Source organism: Rhincodon typus, unplaced genomic scaffold (assembly GCF_021869965.1).
Source record: "Rhincodon typus isolate 14 unplaced genomic scaffold, sRhiTyp1.1 hic_rhity00000690, whole genome shotgun sequence".
NCBI lineage: Eukaryota > Metazoa > Chordata > Chondrichthyes > Orectolobiformes > Rhincodontidae > Rhincodon > Rhincodon typus.
Genome location: NW_025966328.1, coordinates 33,803 through 50,000, shown reverse-complemented (window position 1 = coordinate 50,000; position 16,198 = coordinate 33,803). Strand labels below are relative to the sequence as shown.

The window sequence follows — 16,198 nt, the reverse complement described above, 5'->3', positions numbered from 1 at the left end:
GACCCTTTCTCACAACTGATAGCATCTAGGAAAAAGTGGTATTTATGCTGATGACAAGGGAATGAAAACAATATTTAGATAAAGTCGCAAACGATTTCAAAATGCTTAAATGGAGATTCCTGTTCGGGGAACTGGTTATAAATCAAAATAATTATAGTTTGACCGTGTTCGTAGTTATTCTGTGTTGTGTCGCTACATTCTTGTTGTTGTATCAGGCGGAACCTTTAGCCAGGCCGACTGTTTGCTGGAGGGAGTGCTGGGCAGGCGGACTGGGTGCTGTGGGGTAGTGCCGGGCTGACTGATTACTGGGGAAGGACGAAGCTTGTGTTTCAGGTGCGTTATCGTGGGGATGAGGATGATGGTGGCTGGTGTGGGCCTTGTAAGGGCTCTTAGGATTCCTTCACCCTCAACACGACACTTGTTCGGGCCGACTTTCACTGGCTTCTTGGGACAGAGGTGCGTTAATTATAGGCTTTTGGGAACGTTCGGCGCCGGGTGTTGCAAGTTTGGGTTGGGGAGGCGCGGCATCGGTGTCTACAGGGGGCTGTCTGTGGCTCCCAATCGCTCAGTTAAAATGAAATCCAGGATCTTGGCCGTGACCCTCATACAGTAGAAAGTCTAAAAATAAAGTGCTGCGACTGTAAATCTGAAAGAATAACAGAAAAGTTGGCAAAACTGAGCAGTTTATATAACATTTGTGGAGGCAAACACGTAACATGTCAAGAAAACTAAAGTTTTGATGAAAGGTCATTGACTTGAAAATTTAACTTTGGTCACTCTACAGGTTCTGCTTGATGAATTTGTTCTTGTACAAATTCCAAATTAGGGTCAGTTCATAGTTAGGAATTTAATACTGCTTGGCATGATCGGTTTTGTTAAAACATCGTTAAAATCGAACGATTACTTAATTTTGTTGCAACGGAACGTCATGAAGTTAACCTAGACCTTGGGATGCAATTTGGGTAAACGCTCGTTCCTCTGTCCTCTTAACCCCCGTTACCCTTTTCAAAACTATTTTTATCGTGAGTTTAGCGATCGAAAATCGACAAGCTAAACATCTCAAGCAGTGCTGCTTTTGTATGATGTAGAGAACTCGGGAAGGTCCCATGACATAAAAAATTACCTCCATTGCAAGTCCGAGTCAGTCTTCTGTCAGTAACTGCGAATATTGCAGGGATTTTCAAAGACCTGGCCCCATGTAGGCAGGAAGACAGGCTTAAACGTTTTCGAAGTGTTGAAATGCTTGGGGAAAATCAGTTCAAATGAGAGACGGTGAAATGAGTCTTGATCTCACCATGATGAAGTTGTGGGCAGGATTGGAGGAGGTGGTGTGAGTATTTTTCGCTTGTACAGAGATAGAAATTTTAAAATAAATTTCTGATGGTAACAGGGAAGATAGAATCAATGTGTTTTAAAAACCAAATCTGGATCAATGAGACATCTATGCTGGTCTAAAATTTGGACAGTTTTGTCTGTGGATTATTTAGCATACCCGAAAACTTCCCTGGACCTGCTCCTGCTGTGTATTGATTGGAATAGGGGCAGCTTTTAAAATTTTGAAGTTAATGTAGCTTCATTAACTTAATTCATAATCATAATTGCAGAGTTGGTTTTTTAAATGCAAGCTGCAGAGAGTTTTTTTGGTCACTTCGTAATTATTCTTAGAAAGTGGTCAACAATGGGTCCACTTGGATTCTCTGTTTAAAAGGATAATTTTGAATTCAATTAAGGTGGAATCACAGCTTTCTGATCATATGACATAAGCATCATCAGAAAATGTGGTTAAGGAGAACTTAGCAAAAGCTTTAAATGCTGACAATCCATCTGAAGGTAGGTAGTTTTGTGAAGTTGTTCCAATGTAAATATGCTATTTTCAATTAATTGTGCAATTATTGACAATAAAAACCATTGCTGAAGCACTGTCTGTATGTAACAAAGTCTTTCTGCAACTATATAAGGGAATTTGATGAAACCAGACCTAAAAGGACAATATACCATTTCAGTCCTGTCTTCTAAGGAAGGATATAATTGCCTTACAAGACATACTTCCTGGGAGGAAAGGACAGATTAAGAGAGAATAAATAGAATGGATTCCTTGAATTTAAAAGAATGAAAAGGTTATCTGATTGTAACATGTAACATTCTTGAAAGACTTGACATGATAAGTATGGAAAGGCTGTTCTAACTGGTTGGGAAGTCTCAAACTATGGTGTCAGGATGAAGACTTCAAACTGAGTTGTGTTTTTTTTCAGTCAGGATAAATCATCGGAATTCTCTGCATCAAAAGCCTGTGGAAGGTCAGTCAATTAGTATACTCAAGACTGAGACAGATTTTAACACATGATGGTTTCCCAGGGATATTGGGATTGGAAGATGATCAGGTGCTGAACTAGAAACCCAGCCATGATCTTATTGAATGGTGATGGAATAGGCTCGAGTGGTTAGAGTCTGAGGTTTACAGCCTGTTGAGTCTGCACCAATCAAGAACAACTCATTCCGCCTTGGGAGCCTACAACCCAATGGTCTCAATGTGCACTTTACTAGTTTCAAAATTTCCCCACCCCTGGCCTCATCCCGTGACCAACCCTTCCTTTCATCCCCGCTTCTTTGACCTATCCGTCTTCTCTCCCACCTATCCGCTCCTCCCACCTCACTGACCAATCCCCACCACTGCCTACCTGCACTCACTTATCACCATTCCACTTCCCTTCCTCAGCCCTACCCCTCCTCTCTCTCTTTATTTCAGGGCTCCCTTCCCCCTCCCGCTCCCCCATTTCTGAAGAAGGATCCCGACCCGAAATGTCAGCTTTCCTGCTCCTCTGCTGCCGGGCCTGCTGTGTTCCTCCAGCTCCACACTGTGTTATCTCTGACTCCAGCATCGGCAGTTCTTACTATCTCTACTCAACTATTCTAATTCCATTTTCCAAAACTTTGCCCACTGCCTTGTACGCCTTGGCATTGCAAATGTACATCTAAATACAAATGAGCGTTTCTGCCTCTACCACCTTTCGAGGCAGTGAGTTCCAGATTCCCACTACCCTCTGGGTGAAAAAAAATTCCTGACATTCCCTCTTAATTTTCCTGCCCTTTAGCTTAAATCTATTCCCCCATTCATTGATCCCTCCACCAAGGGGTAATGTTTCTTTCTACCTACCCTGTCTATGCCTCGCACAAATGTATACATCATAATGCCCCCCATTCCATTTCCTTTGCTCCAAGGAAAACAAACCTATCCAATTTCATTTCATAATTAAAACCCTCCAGCCTAGGCAACATCCTGGTAAATCTCTGTACCCTATCCAGTGCGATTACATACTTCCTATAATTCGGATTCCAGAATTGAACACAACACTCTAGGTGTGGCCAAGCCAACTCTTCATACAATTTCAACATCACCTCCCTGCTCTTAAACTCAGTGTCTTGGCTAATAAAGGCAAATATCCCATATTCCTTTTTAACCACTTTATCTACCTGTCCATCTACCTTAAGGGACCATGCACGCCAAGGTCTCTCTGATTCATATCTATTTTGTCATATATTCCTTGCCTTGTTTGTCCTGCTCAAGTGCTTCACCTCACGCTTATCTGGATTGAATTACATTTGCCAGTAATCAGCCAACTGGACGTGGGCTTCCAATCGCAAAAACACCCCTTAACTCTCACCTTCTGTTTCCTGCCACTCGGCCAATTCTGGATCTAATTTGCCAAAGTTCCTTGGATCCTACGGGCTCTTGTCTTCACTATCAGTCTCTAATGTGGGACCTTATCAAAAGCCTTGCCGAAGCCCAAGCAGACTACATCGAATGGATTGCCCTCATGTACACATGTGGTTACCTCTTTTAATCAAATGGTCAGATACGACCTCCCCTTAAGAAAACCATGCTGACTATTCTTGATTAATCCTTGCCTCTCCAAGTGCAGATTAACTCTGTCCTTCAAAGTTGTTTCCAAAAGCTCCCCCAATATTGAGGTTAGAATGACTGGCTTGCAGTTTCCTGATTTATCCCTTGCTCCCTTCTTGAATAATGGTAACACATTGGCTCCTCTTCAGTTTTCTCACGCCTCTCCTGTGACCAGGGAAGAATTGAAAATTAATCGCCAGTGTCCCTGCTATTTCCTCCCTTGCCTCACTCAACAGCCTATGATACATTTCATCTGGCCTTGAAGATTTATATATTTTTAAGCCTGCTAGACCACTCGGAACCTTACATATGTCCTCTGGCTCCATACACAAGTTACTTCTGTGGTCCTTAATGGACCCGATTTATCTAATTATCCTTTTACCCTTTATCATCGTTTCTGAGGAAGGGCCACTGGACCCGAAACATTAACTCTGAATTTTTTCTTCACAGATGCTGCCAGATCTGCTGAGCTTTTCCAGCAACTTCTGTTTCTGTGTCCTTTTACCCTTACTGCACTTATAACTTAGAGTTTTCCTTTCTTTTATTTGCTATCATTCTTTAATGCCCCCTTTTTGCTCTCCGAATTTCCTTTTAAGTTTCCCTGTGCACATTCTGTAGTCCTCTAGGGCATCTGCTGCTTTGAGCCCTCAGTATCTGCCATGACCTTCCTTTTTTCTCTTTATCGAATCCTGTATATGCCTTGATATCCATGGTTCACACAATTTGTTTGTCCCATTCTTTGTCTTTATTGGAACATGATTTACTTGAATGCATCCCTCAGCTGGGACACATTTACCTAAAAGTATCTGTTCCCAGTCCACAGTGACCAAATCATGCCTTATCTTTCAAATTTGCCCTTCTTCCAGTTAAGAACTTTGATTTCAGGCCCACAGTTGTCCTTTTCCTTAATAATGTTGAATCTAATGGTACCCCACTGATACTTCAACCACTCGCCTAGCTTCAGTACTTAAAATTAAATCTAGGACTTGCCCTCTCTTGTAGGGCCTTCTACATTCTGGCTTAAAAAGCTGTCCTAAGAATTCCACTCCCTCTAGGCGACTACCTTAGGTAATGTTGGGGAAGTCGAAATCCCTTTCTATCACTACCCTATACTCCTATGTATCTCTGAAATTTGCATACCTATCTGCTCTTCTATTTCTTGTACCCTCCCAGCGATGTGATTGCTCTTTTTTAGTTTTTAAGTTCTACCCATATGGCTTTGTATGAGGAGATTTCTAAGATGTTATCCCTTCTGCAGTTGATTCCCTGATCAATATTGTGACACCCTTTCTCTTTTACTCCTTCCCTACCTTGTCTGAAGACTCTGTATGCAGAAGTATTGAGCTGCCGGTCTTGGCCCTCTCTCAGCCATGTTCTGCTGATAGCAAATACATCATACTGCAACCCCCATGTTTTAATTTGTGTCCTCAATCCATCTGCCCTGTTTGTCAGACTCTTTACATTAAAATAAATACCATCCAACCTTGCCAAACTCCCCTGTGCTTTGACTAGCCTATAATTTCTATGCCTTCTTGCTCCCTTTTTGTCTAATTTTAGCCATTCATCCCCCTGCTGAAATGTCTCTGTGCATCTTACCCCAGTGCTAAGTTAGTTTAAAGTCTCCCCAGCAACACTAGCAAACCTCCCCCCAACAATGCTGGTCCCATTCTGATTCAGGTACAACTTGTCCATGTTGTACAGGTCCCATCATGCCCCAAAATGATCCCAATATCTCAGAGGTCTGAAGCCCTCCGTCCTGCACCACTTTGCCAGCCACACAATCATCTGGACTATCTTCCTGTTTCTATATTCATCAGCACATGGCACTGGAAGTAATCGAGAAATTACTTTAGGTCCTGTTCTTTAATCTACTTCCTAGCTCCCTCAATTGTTTGCAGGACCTCACCAACTCTTCTGCTTATTTTGTTGGCACCAATATTTATCACGATTATAGTCTGTGTGCCCTCCCCCTTCAGAATGCTCTTCAGCCATTCGGTGATATCCCAGGAAAGCAACACACCACCTTGGGTCAAAAACCTACTTCTTCCCTCATTTCTCATTTTAATCCAGCCTGATCCTGACAGCCAGCACGGAGCTTTGTATCTGATTTATTGATTAGAGATTGAATTTTAGACCCACCTTTAGGAGAAGAGGCAACAAGGAATAAGACTCTGGTATAGTCTAAGCTACAGCTTCTGATCACTCCTGACTAACTGTGAGATCTTTTCTTAGGAACAACAATGAAGCAAAAGCTTCCTTCTCTACAACTTCAGGTGACCAGGAGTTTTCGCCAAACAATAACAAAGACGGTGATGGAACTGTAAAATTTAGCACCAGTAAGGCAAGCCACCATATTTGGACAGTTGGCAAGTCAATGGGCAGTGATTACCAAAACCCTTGGTGGAAGGTTCTTCCTCTGAGCCTTGCTGGGATTGCATTTTTACTCTGGTGCTTCCTGCGGGAAGAGACTGAAGTTGATGAAATACTGGAACATACATTGCTTGACCATTTACCTGAATTCAAACAGCTCACGCCTGAACCAAAAGAACACACCAAGCAAAGAAACGTAGCACAAAACCAAAATACTGCTGATACTGGAAATCTCAAATAAAAGCAGAAAATTCTGGAACTTCTCAGCAGGTTTGGCAGCATCTGTGGGGAGAATAACAGTATCAACTGGTCACATCAAGGACTTTTCGTCAATTTATAGCAAATGAACAATGAAAGCCTCTCACACTAGTAGACAAGTACTTTGCTGCACATTCAAAATGTTTTGAGCAGAGGATAAAGAACAGTTGATCTAACTGGAGTATTTAAAAAGTTAATTGGTGTATGTTTGTGCCAGGTCAAATTTGATTGAGTCATTGCAGCACATTCTGGGATTAAATCAAAAACAGGATTTGAAGGTGAGCCAACCTCCACTGCCTTTCCACTAAAGTATTGGCGAAAGATTAAGAGTTAGGCCACCTGTATAACATCATGGTTTCTCAACAGTATAGGTCTAGCAGAAACACCTAAACTTCTTTCCAGATCAGGAATAGTTTACGTTTGATTCTGTTTTGTCTTCACTTGCCTGATTTGAAGCTGTTGTAGCTGCAGCAGTTGTTGATCCCTGGGCTGTGCAAAAATATCAGTTGTATTTCCTGATCCTGTTTTGTTAGGTATTGATAGAAGGTATTTTGAACCACTTGGAAAACTGTTTTTGCCTGGCAAATTGTCCACAAACAGACACCTTCCACCTTCAGGGGAGGAGGAGAAGCTACTGGGGAGAAAATTAATAAACTAAACCTCAGGTTTAACACTTGATAATTCTCTGAGTGAGACCATGGATGGCAAATGATAAGAATGGAGATGTATAGGTCAGAGAATTCTGTTGTCACAGGAGTATAATTCTGCCATTATTATCAAACCAACATACCAATACTTCATCTATGCACTCTTAATTCACTCCTACCATGAGTAAGAAACCTGTATCGTTAAACATTGCAACTCCGATATCGCATTGAGTAAAGACAGTGTTACAATAGCTATGCTGATGCTAAAATTCTGAACTAGATTCTTGATCTATGCCCAACCGGAGTAAGAGTGCCTTATTGGTCTCAAATCTTGTCCTTATTTTTCTTTAAAGGAGTGTGACAATTAGTGTATAGGGGTCCCTCGCCTGAATATTATCTATTGACTTTTGTCAGAAAGAGTACTTTGTTCATCTGAGAACATGATCAGATCAGGTACACTATTGATAATTCTTTGGCTACCTATTGTTCAATTGGATGAAATGCAAATATTTCTCTGTTCCACCTTCCCAAAAGTACCACGACGACACACTTAGCATTATATCAAAAGTGGGGTTACAATTAAAAATTCATCTTGTCACACAACGGCTTCCCAGGCCCATATCAGTACTATTCCACACATGTTAGCACAATTAAACAGAGAAAGAAATAAAGAATTATTGGTACAAATGATTTTTTTTTTGAACTGTTCAGTTGTTAGATCTCTAATAAATGTCTGATAATCATTTCCACCTGAGACAGTCTGTATTGCACACCTCCTAGATTGTACTTGCCTCAGGAGAAATAGCACCCGTTTCTGAAACTACACTGGCAGCAATGTATTTTGGTATTATGTAATATTGCACAGGATTTGAGCCTGATCAATGATGCGATTACCAGAGGCTTTTTTTGTCCTTTGTGAATGTAAACATTATGTTGACATGTACTTCTCTACAACCTACTCACATTCTTACTCATGACGGTTTGGTCTGACACTTCTCCAGTTTTGCAGTATTCTGTGGTAAATACAATATGTAAATAAAATCTATCTCTGGATTAGTTTCATTGATTTAAAGCCCATTTTGCCAGTCTAACTTCTAACTTATTTACCTTAATCAATTCTGCAGAAAACGCATGGTTTATGACTACTTGCCTGATGTTCAGTCCTGGATGAGCAAACATTTCTTCCAACTTCATATTGGAGTGACCAAAGTCATTGTCCTCAGTTCCTCCCACAACGATAGCCTACTTCCACCTCTGCAACAGTCTCCTCCACTCTTGTCCAACATTTTGTTGAAACCATTTTACTCCAAGACTTGCCTATTTGCCTAAATGGAATATGTATTTATTCTATTACATTCCTGGCCAGTCTCCAATTATCCACCCTCTTGAATTCATCCAAAACTTGTGTTGCTTGTTTTTTGTAACTTTCAATGACTTTGAATCACCTGTTTCTCTTTGTAAATCGACTTCTATAGTTCCCAGTCTTCAACTTTAAAATTCTCATCGTTGTTTTCAAGTCTCTGTACAGCCTCACTCTTCCTTCATCTCAGTATCCTTCACCAGCCCTAAACCCTTCAAGACCTTATATGCTTTCTTACCTATTGCACACCACTCATTTTAAGTATAATATCATTATTATAATGTTTGAAAGTATTTCCAGTGCAGCAACACACCATTAAGCCCATTTCAAATTTTAATCCTTGCAATTTTCTTCATGTGACCCCCATCACCACTCCCATGGACGGTTTCTGCTAATGTACAGTATTTAACACACTTGTGAAAATAGTTGGGAATCTAGTGCTAAGGAGGAAGGACATGCTGCTTAAACTGCCAAAATGTAGTGGTTTGTGTCGGCTGCTGATGGTTATCATTAAATCTTTTTGTCAAATGTCTTAGTACTTAGTGCGTGCTACTGTAGAATAAAAAAGAAAGATTAAAAAGTCGATAGAAGTAAATAGACTAAACTTCTGGTAGAGATTGTGTGTCTGAACTGCAATATAGGTGAGTTTGCAGACAGTGATACTATCCTGAGAGAATGCATCAGCATTGTTAATGAAAATGTTTCCAGCAGAGTCAATAAGCTGGATGTGAATTAGAGACAGCCTACTAATCTCTCTTAGGCATCAGTCCCTGGACAATTGTAGAGTCATAAAGGTCTACAGCATGGAAACAGGCCCTTCGACCCAACTTGCCCAATGCACTCAGTTTTCACAATTTAAATTAGTCTCATTTGCCTGCATTTGATCCATTTCCTTTCATAACTATCCCATCCACATACCTGTCTAAATGTTTCTCAAATGATGAAATTGTACTTGCTTCCACCACTACCTCTGGCAACCCGTTCCAGACACTCACCACCCTCTGTGTGAAAATATTGCCCCTCTAGACCCTTTTGTATCTCTCCCCTCTCATCTTAAACCTATGCCCTCTAGTTTTAGACTGTCCTACCATGGGAGAAAGCTGTCAGTTATCTACCTTAGCTATGCCCCTCATGATTTTAAAGATCTCTATAAGTCACCCCTCAGTCACCTATGCTCCAGGGGAAAAAGTCCCAGCCTATCCTTCCTCTCCATACTCAAATGTTTCAGTCCAGGTAGCATCTTAATAAGTATTTTCTGCAGTCTTTTTACTTTAATAATATCCTTTCTATAGCAGGGTGACCAGAACTGCGTGCAGTACGCCAAACGTGACCTTACCAATGTCTTGTACAGCTGCAACAAGATGTCCCAATTCCTGTACTCAATGCTCTGACTGATGAAAACAAGCATGCTGAAAGCCGTCTTCACCACTCTGCTCCAGATATCAAATGGATTCAGAAAGGGGCTATTGTGACAAATAATGTACGGAGTAAAGGGAATCCAGGTGAAATAGAGGATAAAAATTTTCAGAATCTTATCTGATTCAACAAAGTACTTACTAGTGATGGGATTAAGAATGAAAACATTCAGAAGGATGGCCAGAATGGCACTTTGGAGCAGAAGATGTCTGAAGGATGGAGGAAGAAGGAAAGCACAAGTGGCAGCTGTAGGAGATTCAATATTGAAGAGGACAGAAAGAATCTTTTTAAATATGGTTGAGATTTCCTCTTGGTATGTTGCTTGCCTGGTGCCAGAATGAGTCACAAAAAGTGAAGTAGAAATATAATACTGCTTTAAATTACTAAGTTATGCCTTCTCATGAACCTTGTGCGCCATCACTTGCCTTAAAATGCAAAATTCCGTCCTTCTTTGATTCGTTTCATGCATGGATTCAGATGGCTTCACGACTAACACATTTTCCCTTTTGACAATTTTCAAGTACCCACTCAGCAACTTTTTTCTCCAGTTGTGGCCAATTGCTAGGTTTACCTCTGTTGGCATTCTTTGGTTTTGGCATTGTCTAAAGTTGGTTCGATATCTTTCTCCGGTCCCTCTCAAGTTTCTGCAAAACACAAAATTCTCTTGCTGCCACAGTTATTTGTCTTCTCTGCAACTTGAATAACTTACAGTTTAAACATTGCTGTATATTTTTTGTTTTTTCTGGAGGGCATTTTTACATGAAATGAAGAAATTTCAAAACCTCAACTACGTACATTACTGTATTCCACGAGTGCCTGACTTACCTGATGCATCTTAAACTTTTGCACCAAATTTTTCCATTTCTCTTTGTTTTCTCTTGTCTACTGTTGTTTTAGTTTTTCAAACTGACATTTTAAGCTTTTATTTCTGATATTTGACTCATACAATCTCACCGATCATTTCTTCGTTGTAACATTTATGTACAGGATTGATACAATACCTTGATTCTCAAATGTTGATCTGTTATCTGTGAAAAACTAAGGTTGATTTTTACACAAGATATATAGAAAATTCAAGATTCTTTGGCCAAAAATAGGGGGTCGACTTTTACGCAAGTATATATGCTAGCTGAATGGTAGGAGAGCAAAGTGTGGGCATAATGGACAGGTACTCAAATTGGCAGAATGTGACTGGTGATGTCCAGCAAGGATCTGTGTTCAGGCCACAACTATATTTATTCACAAAGTAGATGAGCAAGAATGCCTTGGATCTACATTTGAAATGTCATGAATAAAAGTGGTATTGTAAGCAGTACAAATGGAAGTCTAAAATCCTGGCAAAATATTAATAGATCAAATTAATGTGGAGGATTTAGCCCAGGTACGAAAATCATTAAAATGTCTTGAACAAGTACAGAAAATGATCAAAATGTTTAATAAAATGTTGGCCTTCAAGGGATTAGAATACAATGGCACAAAAATCTTACTTTGCTTACACTAGCTGTATTTGTCCATACCTAGAGTACAGTGAGCAATTCTGGCGCTGTACCTTCGGAAAGATATATTGTACTTGGAGGGAGAACAGCATAAGTTCATCAAAAAGATGCATGAGTTCCAAGGGTTAAACTATGAGAACCCAACCAGAGATATATTTCCTGGAATTTAGATGGATAAGTGGCAATTTGAGTAAAATTCAAGATTTTAGGGTGAACAGATAAGCAAAAATCATTTATTTACACTATTAATCAGATTTTTCAGGAGTGAAGTTAGAAAACACTTCTAAAACAGTGATCGAGATTTGGAAATAACAGTGTGGAGCTGGAGGAACACAGCAGGAAAGCTGATGTTTCAGTTTGGGACCCAGAAGTTTCTTTTCTCCTGAAAATAGTAATTGATTCTAGATAATTATGAATTTCAAACAACTTCTTTCAATAGATAACAGCAAGGGTTGATTAGGTTAGTGCTGTTGGTATGGTGCATGTGATGCAGTGCCACAGAACAGACATGCCAGAAGGTATATAGTTCATGGAATAAAAGTAGCAACATGGATACACAATTGGTTGAGTGCTAGGAAATATTAGTGATTAATTGATGAATTTTGGACTGGAGAAAGATTTGTAGTGGAGATTCTATGTTCATTGTTGAGACCTTTGCCTTCCTGATTATATATTGACTTAGATCTTGCTATACCTAGCACGCTTTCAAAATATGTGAATGATTTAAAAAAAAACTTTGACCTGTCAGGAAAATGAAGAAATGCAAAAGGATTTGGACAAGTTGGTGCAATAGATAGGCAAGTGACAAAAGACATTAAATTTAATTGTGTAGGAATTCATTTTGATAGAATGAACACATGATATAAAGAGTGAGTACAATCTAAAAAGAAATAAGAACAGAAGGTCCTTTGTGAATATGTGTTTGAATGATTGATTGAAAATGGTGAGACAGGTTGATGGGTAGTTAATAAAACAAATGCTGTCCTAGACTTTACTAAAAGGGACATAGAAGACAAGAACATGTTAAACTTGTATAAATCATTGGTTCAGCCTAGCATACTTGTATTATGTTGGATGCTGGACTTTCAGGTATGAGGCTTTAAAAGAGAATGTAGAAAATATACAGAGAAATGATTCCAAGGATGAGAAACTAGTTATGAAGATAGATTCCAGACATTGGGGCAGTTTATCTTAAAGAGAAGGCTGAGGAGATTAGATTTGATAGATGTATTCAAAATCATAAGAGCTATGAAGAGTACTTCAGAAAAAAATTGTTCCCAACTTGCAAAATGATAAAGAACAAGAGATGACAGATTGAACAAAAATAGCGGCAGCATGAAAAATGGTACCATGCAACAAACAGAGAACGTGGTGGAAACAAGTTAAGTCTTGGTATTCAAAAGTGAAAACTATTGTCTTCCTTTTTGAATAATCATGCAGGATTACAGGGAATGGCACGAGGTGAATTACTCATTTGAAAGGTGATGCAGACACAATAGGCAGATTGGTCTCCTTTTACACTGTAAGTTTTGTGATGCTAAGCTATAGACAGCAAAGGTAAGTACATGAAATTCAGTCTTGCATCAACCGTGTTGTGATTCAATGATTTCATTGAATCCCTACAGTGCGGAAACAGGCCCTTCAGCCCAACAAGTCCACACCAACCCTCAGAGCATCCCACCCAGACCCATCCCCATCCCCCTATAACCCACCTTATCTACATATTTCTGAACACTATGGGCAATTTAGCATAGCCAACCCACCGAGCCAGCACATCTTTGGAAACCCACGAAGACACGGGGAGAATATGCAAACTTCATACAGTCGTTCGAAGGGGAATCGAACCTGGGTCCCTGGTGCTGTGAGGCAGCAGTGCTAACCACTGAGTCACCATGCCGCTCCATAGAATGTTAGCAAAACATTCGTGACAGGACGGCTTTGTGCATGAGAAATCGTGTCAAATGAATTTGAGGTTTTAAAGGGGTGATCTAAAATGTGGATGAGGGGAATGCAGTACATGGACTTCAGGGAGGCCTTTGACAAGATACTGCATGGTGGGTTGTTAAGTAAGATCAAATCTCATGGGATCCAGCGACCGCTAACCAATTAGATACAAAATTAGCTTGCGGGTACAATACAGAATGGTGGTAGAGCGTTGTTTTTCAAACTGGAGGCCTGTGACTAGTAGCGTGCAATAGGGATCAGTGCTGGGTCCACTGTTATTTGTTATTTATATAAATAATTTGGATGAGAATCTAGGAGGGATGGTTCATATGTTTGCAGATGACACCAAAGTTGGTGGTAGTGTGGACAGTGAAGAAGGTTATCTGGGATTATAGTGAGATCTTGATCAACTGAGCCAGTTGCATGGCAGATAGAGTTTAATTTAGATAAATGCAAAGTGTTACATTTTGGTGGGTCAAACCAGGGCAGGATTTACACAGTCAATGGTAGGGCCTTGGTGGGTGTTAGAAGAACAAAGCGATCCAGCAGTACAGGTTCATAGCTTCTTTAAAGTGGAGTCAGAGGTAGGCAGGGTGGTGAAGGTGGCTTTTGGTATGCTTGCTTTCATCAATCAGAGCACTTAGTATAGGAATTGAGATGTCTTGTTGCAGCTTTACTACACATTGGTAAGGCCACATTTGGAGTACTGCATTCAGTTCTGGTTGTCATATTCTAGAAAGAATATTATTAAACTTGAAAGACTGCAGAAAATACTTATTAGGATGTTACCTGGACTGAAACATTTGAGTATGAAGGTGAAACTGGATTGGCTGAGACATTTCTCTTTCCTTCTTCACCACCACCGCCCGCCCCCCGAGCATACAAGACTGAGGGGGTGACCTTATAGAGGTTTATAAAATCATGAGGGGTATAGATAGCCAACAGCTTTTTCCTATGATGGGGAGTCTAAAACTAGAGGCCATGGGTTTAAGGTGAGAGGGAAAGAGATACAAAAGGGTCCAGAGGGACAATTTTCTTTTCAGAGAATGGTGTTCAGAATGGGATGCCAGAGGTAATGGTAGAGGCAAGTACAAGTTTGCCACTTAAGAAACATTCGAACAGGTACACAGATGAAAATGGAACAAAAGCAGAAAAATGGGACTAGATTAATTGTGAAATCTGGGCAATACAGACATGTTGGGCTGAAAAAAACCTGTTTCTATGTTATTAGCCTCTGACTCATAACAGACTCTGGAGCTTATCTCTCTGTTCTTTTATCCCTCTATTCCTTTCCCACTCAGTAGTTTATCCAGCTTTGCCTTGAATACATTTTGCAACTTCTCATTTACCTTGTGGTGCTGAGTGAGGGGCTCTCATGGTACACAATGTCCCTACCACTAGGTCAGGAAATCACAGTTCAAATCCCACCTCGTCTACAGTGTGTAATAACAGTTCTCTCTTTCTACCGATTGAACTCAGAAGATGTGGCATTAACCAGGTAATCTTGCCATTTACCAGGTAACAGAATTTCTCATTACTTCAGTATTTTGATTTATCAGTGACTTGTTATTTATGCCCTGTGATCCTGATCTTGTCTGAAATCTAAACAACTGTTCTATATCTATCTCAAACCTTTATCTGGAAGTGCTGACTGGATCCTCAATATCTTTGAGAACAACGTACATGAGCTTGTTTAAGCATTTGAAAACAATAAAACACTTCCTTCTGCTATTCTTAAAACTACCTATCTACTACCTCTATCTTTATGGTAGAGAAACTAACTTCAGTGGATCCTCTACAAAGCTTAATCTCCCAGGGCTTCAAATGGTTTAAGAAACGAGCCTCTCCTTAAAAGCTACTAACAATTTTTATTCATCTATACCTGTACCCTCATGTTGCTTCATTGAGGTGTGACAGTACCTTGGAATATTCAGTCATCTTGTTAATTTGTATTAACTAAACTTGATAGTTATTTGGTAATACAGAACTCCAATATTGCTGAAAAGAAAAACATTGAAGCTCTTGATCTTGTAGCAGGATAATTCACCATATGGTTAAAAATGGAAGATATCTAACACTGACAGGTGTTGTCATAGTCAGATGACTGACAAATGTCAGCTTTAAGTTTTAAACCAGCTGGGTTAGCTGATTTGACTGTCACCTCTCAGGGCAATCCCTTACCCCGAGACTAGGTGTCACCTATTGATTGGAAACTGCAACACAAGGCACTGTATTCACTATATAGCTTCCAGGATTTGGTATTCAGGATAACTAACTGTACAGTTAAAGTTTAAGATTAGAGGTGATTGTATTTTAAATTTTGCAAACCACAAAGGAATGAGACATGGCCATTCTGAGGAGCACTAAATTCAAAAGCAGCTGAACCTTCTACAGATGAAACCAGTTTGCTGTCACATGTAAAGTTTGGAATTATACTTCCAATTCTCAAATTGAAGTTTTAGGGATGGGGGTATTAACCCATAACATGGTCAAGTACACTTGAATGACAGCACAATTCCAACAGGTCTGACTCAGAATCCCACCTGCCACAGTCCCCTGAACCAATGTCAGATCTTCCGTTTGAAATGGAAACAGTGACACCTAAAATACTGTAAACTTGAAGACAGACTCAAATACAGCTGAGGTAGTGGAAAATTTTATTTACAACCCCATTGAAAATCAGCAAATTGTAAAGGAAAAACCTACAAGTTCTCTCCCCAACGCCCGCCCCCCCACCCCCACCCCCCAATGCATGCAAGGTTAAGAGTCCGGCTGTACACGCTAAAATTAGGAGGTAGCACGGACG

The 16,198-nt window shown here is 40.1% G+C and overlaps 1 protein-coding gene across 2 annotated transcripts; it reads left to right on the top strand.

Annotated features, from left to right (window-relative positions):
- The first annotated feature begins 190 nt into the window (after positions 1-190).
- Positions 191-8,248, top strand: cunh16orf91 (chromosome unknown C16orf91 homolog). Of its 2 annotated transcripts, XM_048621472.1 has the most exons (3): positions 191-456; positions 2,253-2,297; positions 6,134-8,244. In XM_048621472.1, exons 1-3 carry the CDS (start codon positions 350-352, stop codon positions 6,510-6,512), a joined length of 531 nt encoding a protein of 176 aa, XP_048477429.1. In that variant the 5' UTR covers positions 191-349; the 3' UTR covers positions 6,513-8,244. The 2 variants fall into 2 exon arrangements, with proteins under 2 accessions (XP_048477429.1, XP_020378561.1); XM_020522972.2 differs by lacking the exon at positions 2,253-2,297 and having other exon boundaries at positions 208-456; positions 6,134-8,248.
- The last annotated feature ends 7,950 nt before the right edge of the window (positions 8,249-16,198 follow it).

Bases quoted from the DNA above. Each gene is read 5' to 3' on its own strand.
- cunh16orf91 (XM_048621472.1), top strand. From the start codon at position 350: ATGAGGATGATGGTGGCTGGTGTGGGCCTTGTAAGGGCTCTTAGGATT. The intron at 457-2,252 runs GTGCGTTAATTA...GTTTTTTTTCAG, and splicing joins ACTGGCTTCTTGGGACAGAG to TCAGGATAAATCATCGGAAT. The intron at 2,298-6,133 runs GTCAGTCAATTA...ATCTTTTCTTAG, and splicing joins GCATCAAAAGCCTGTGGAAG to GAACAACAATGAAGCAAAAG.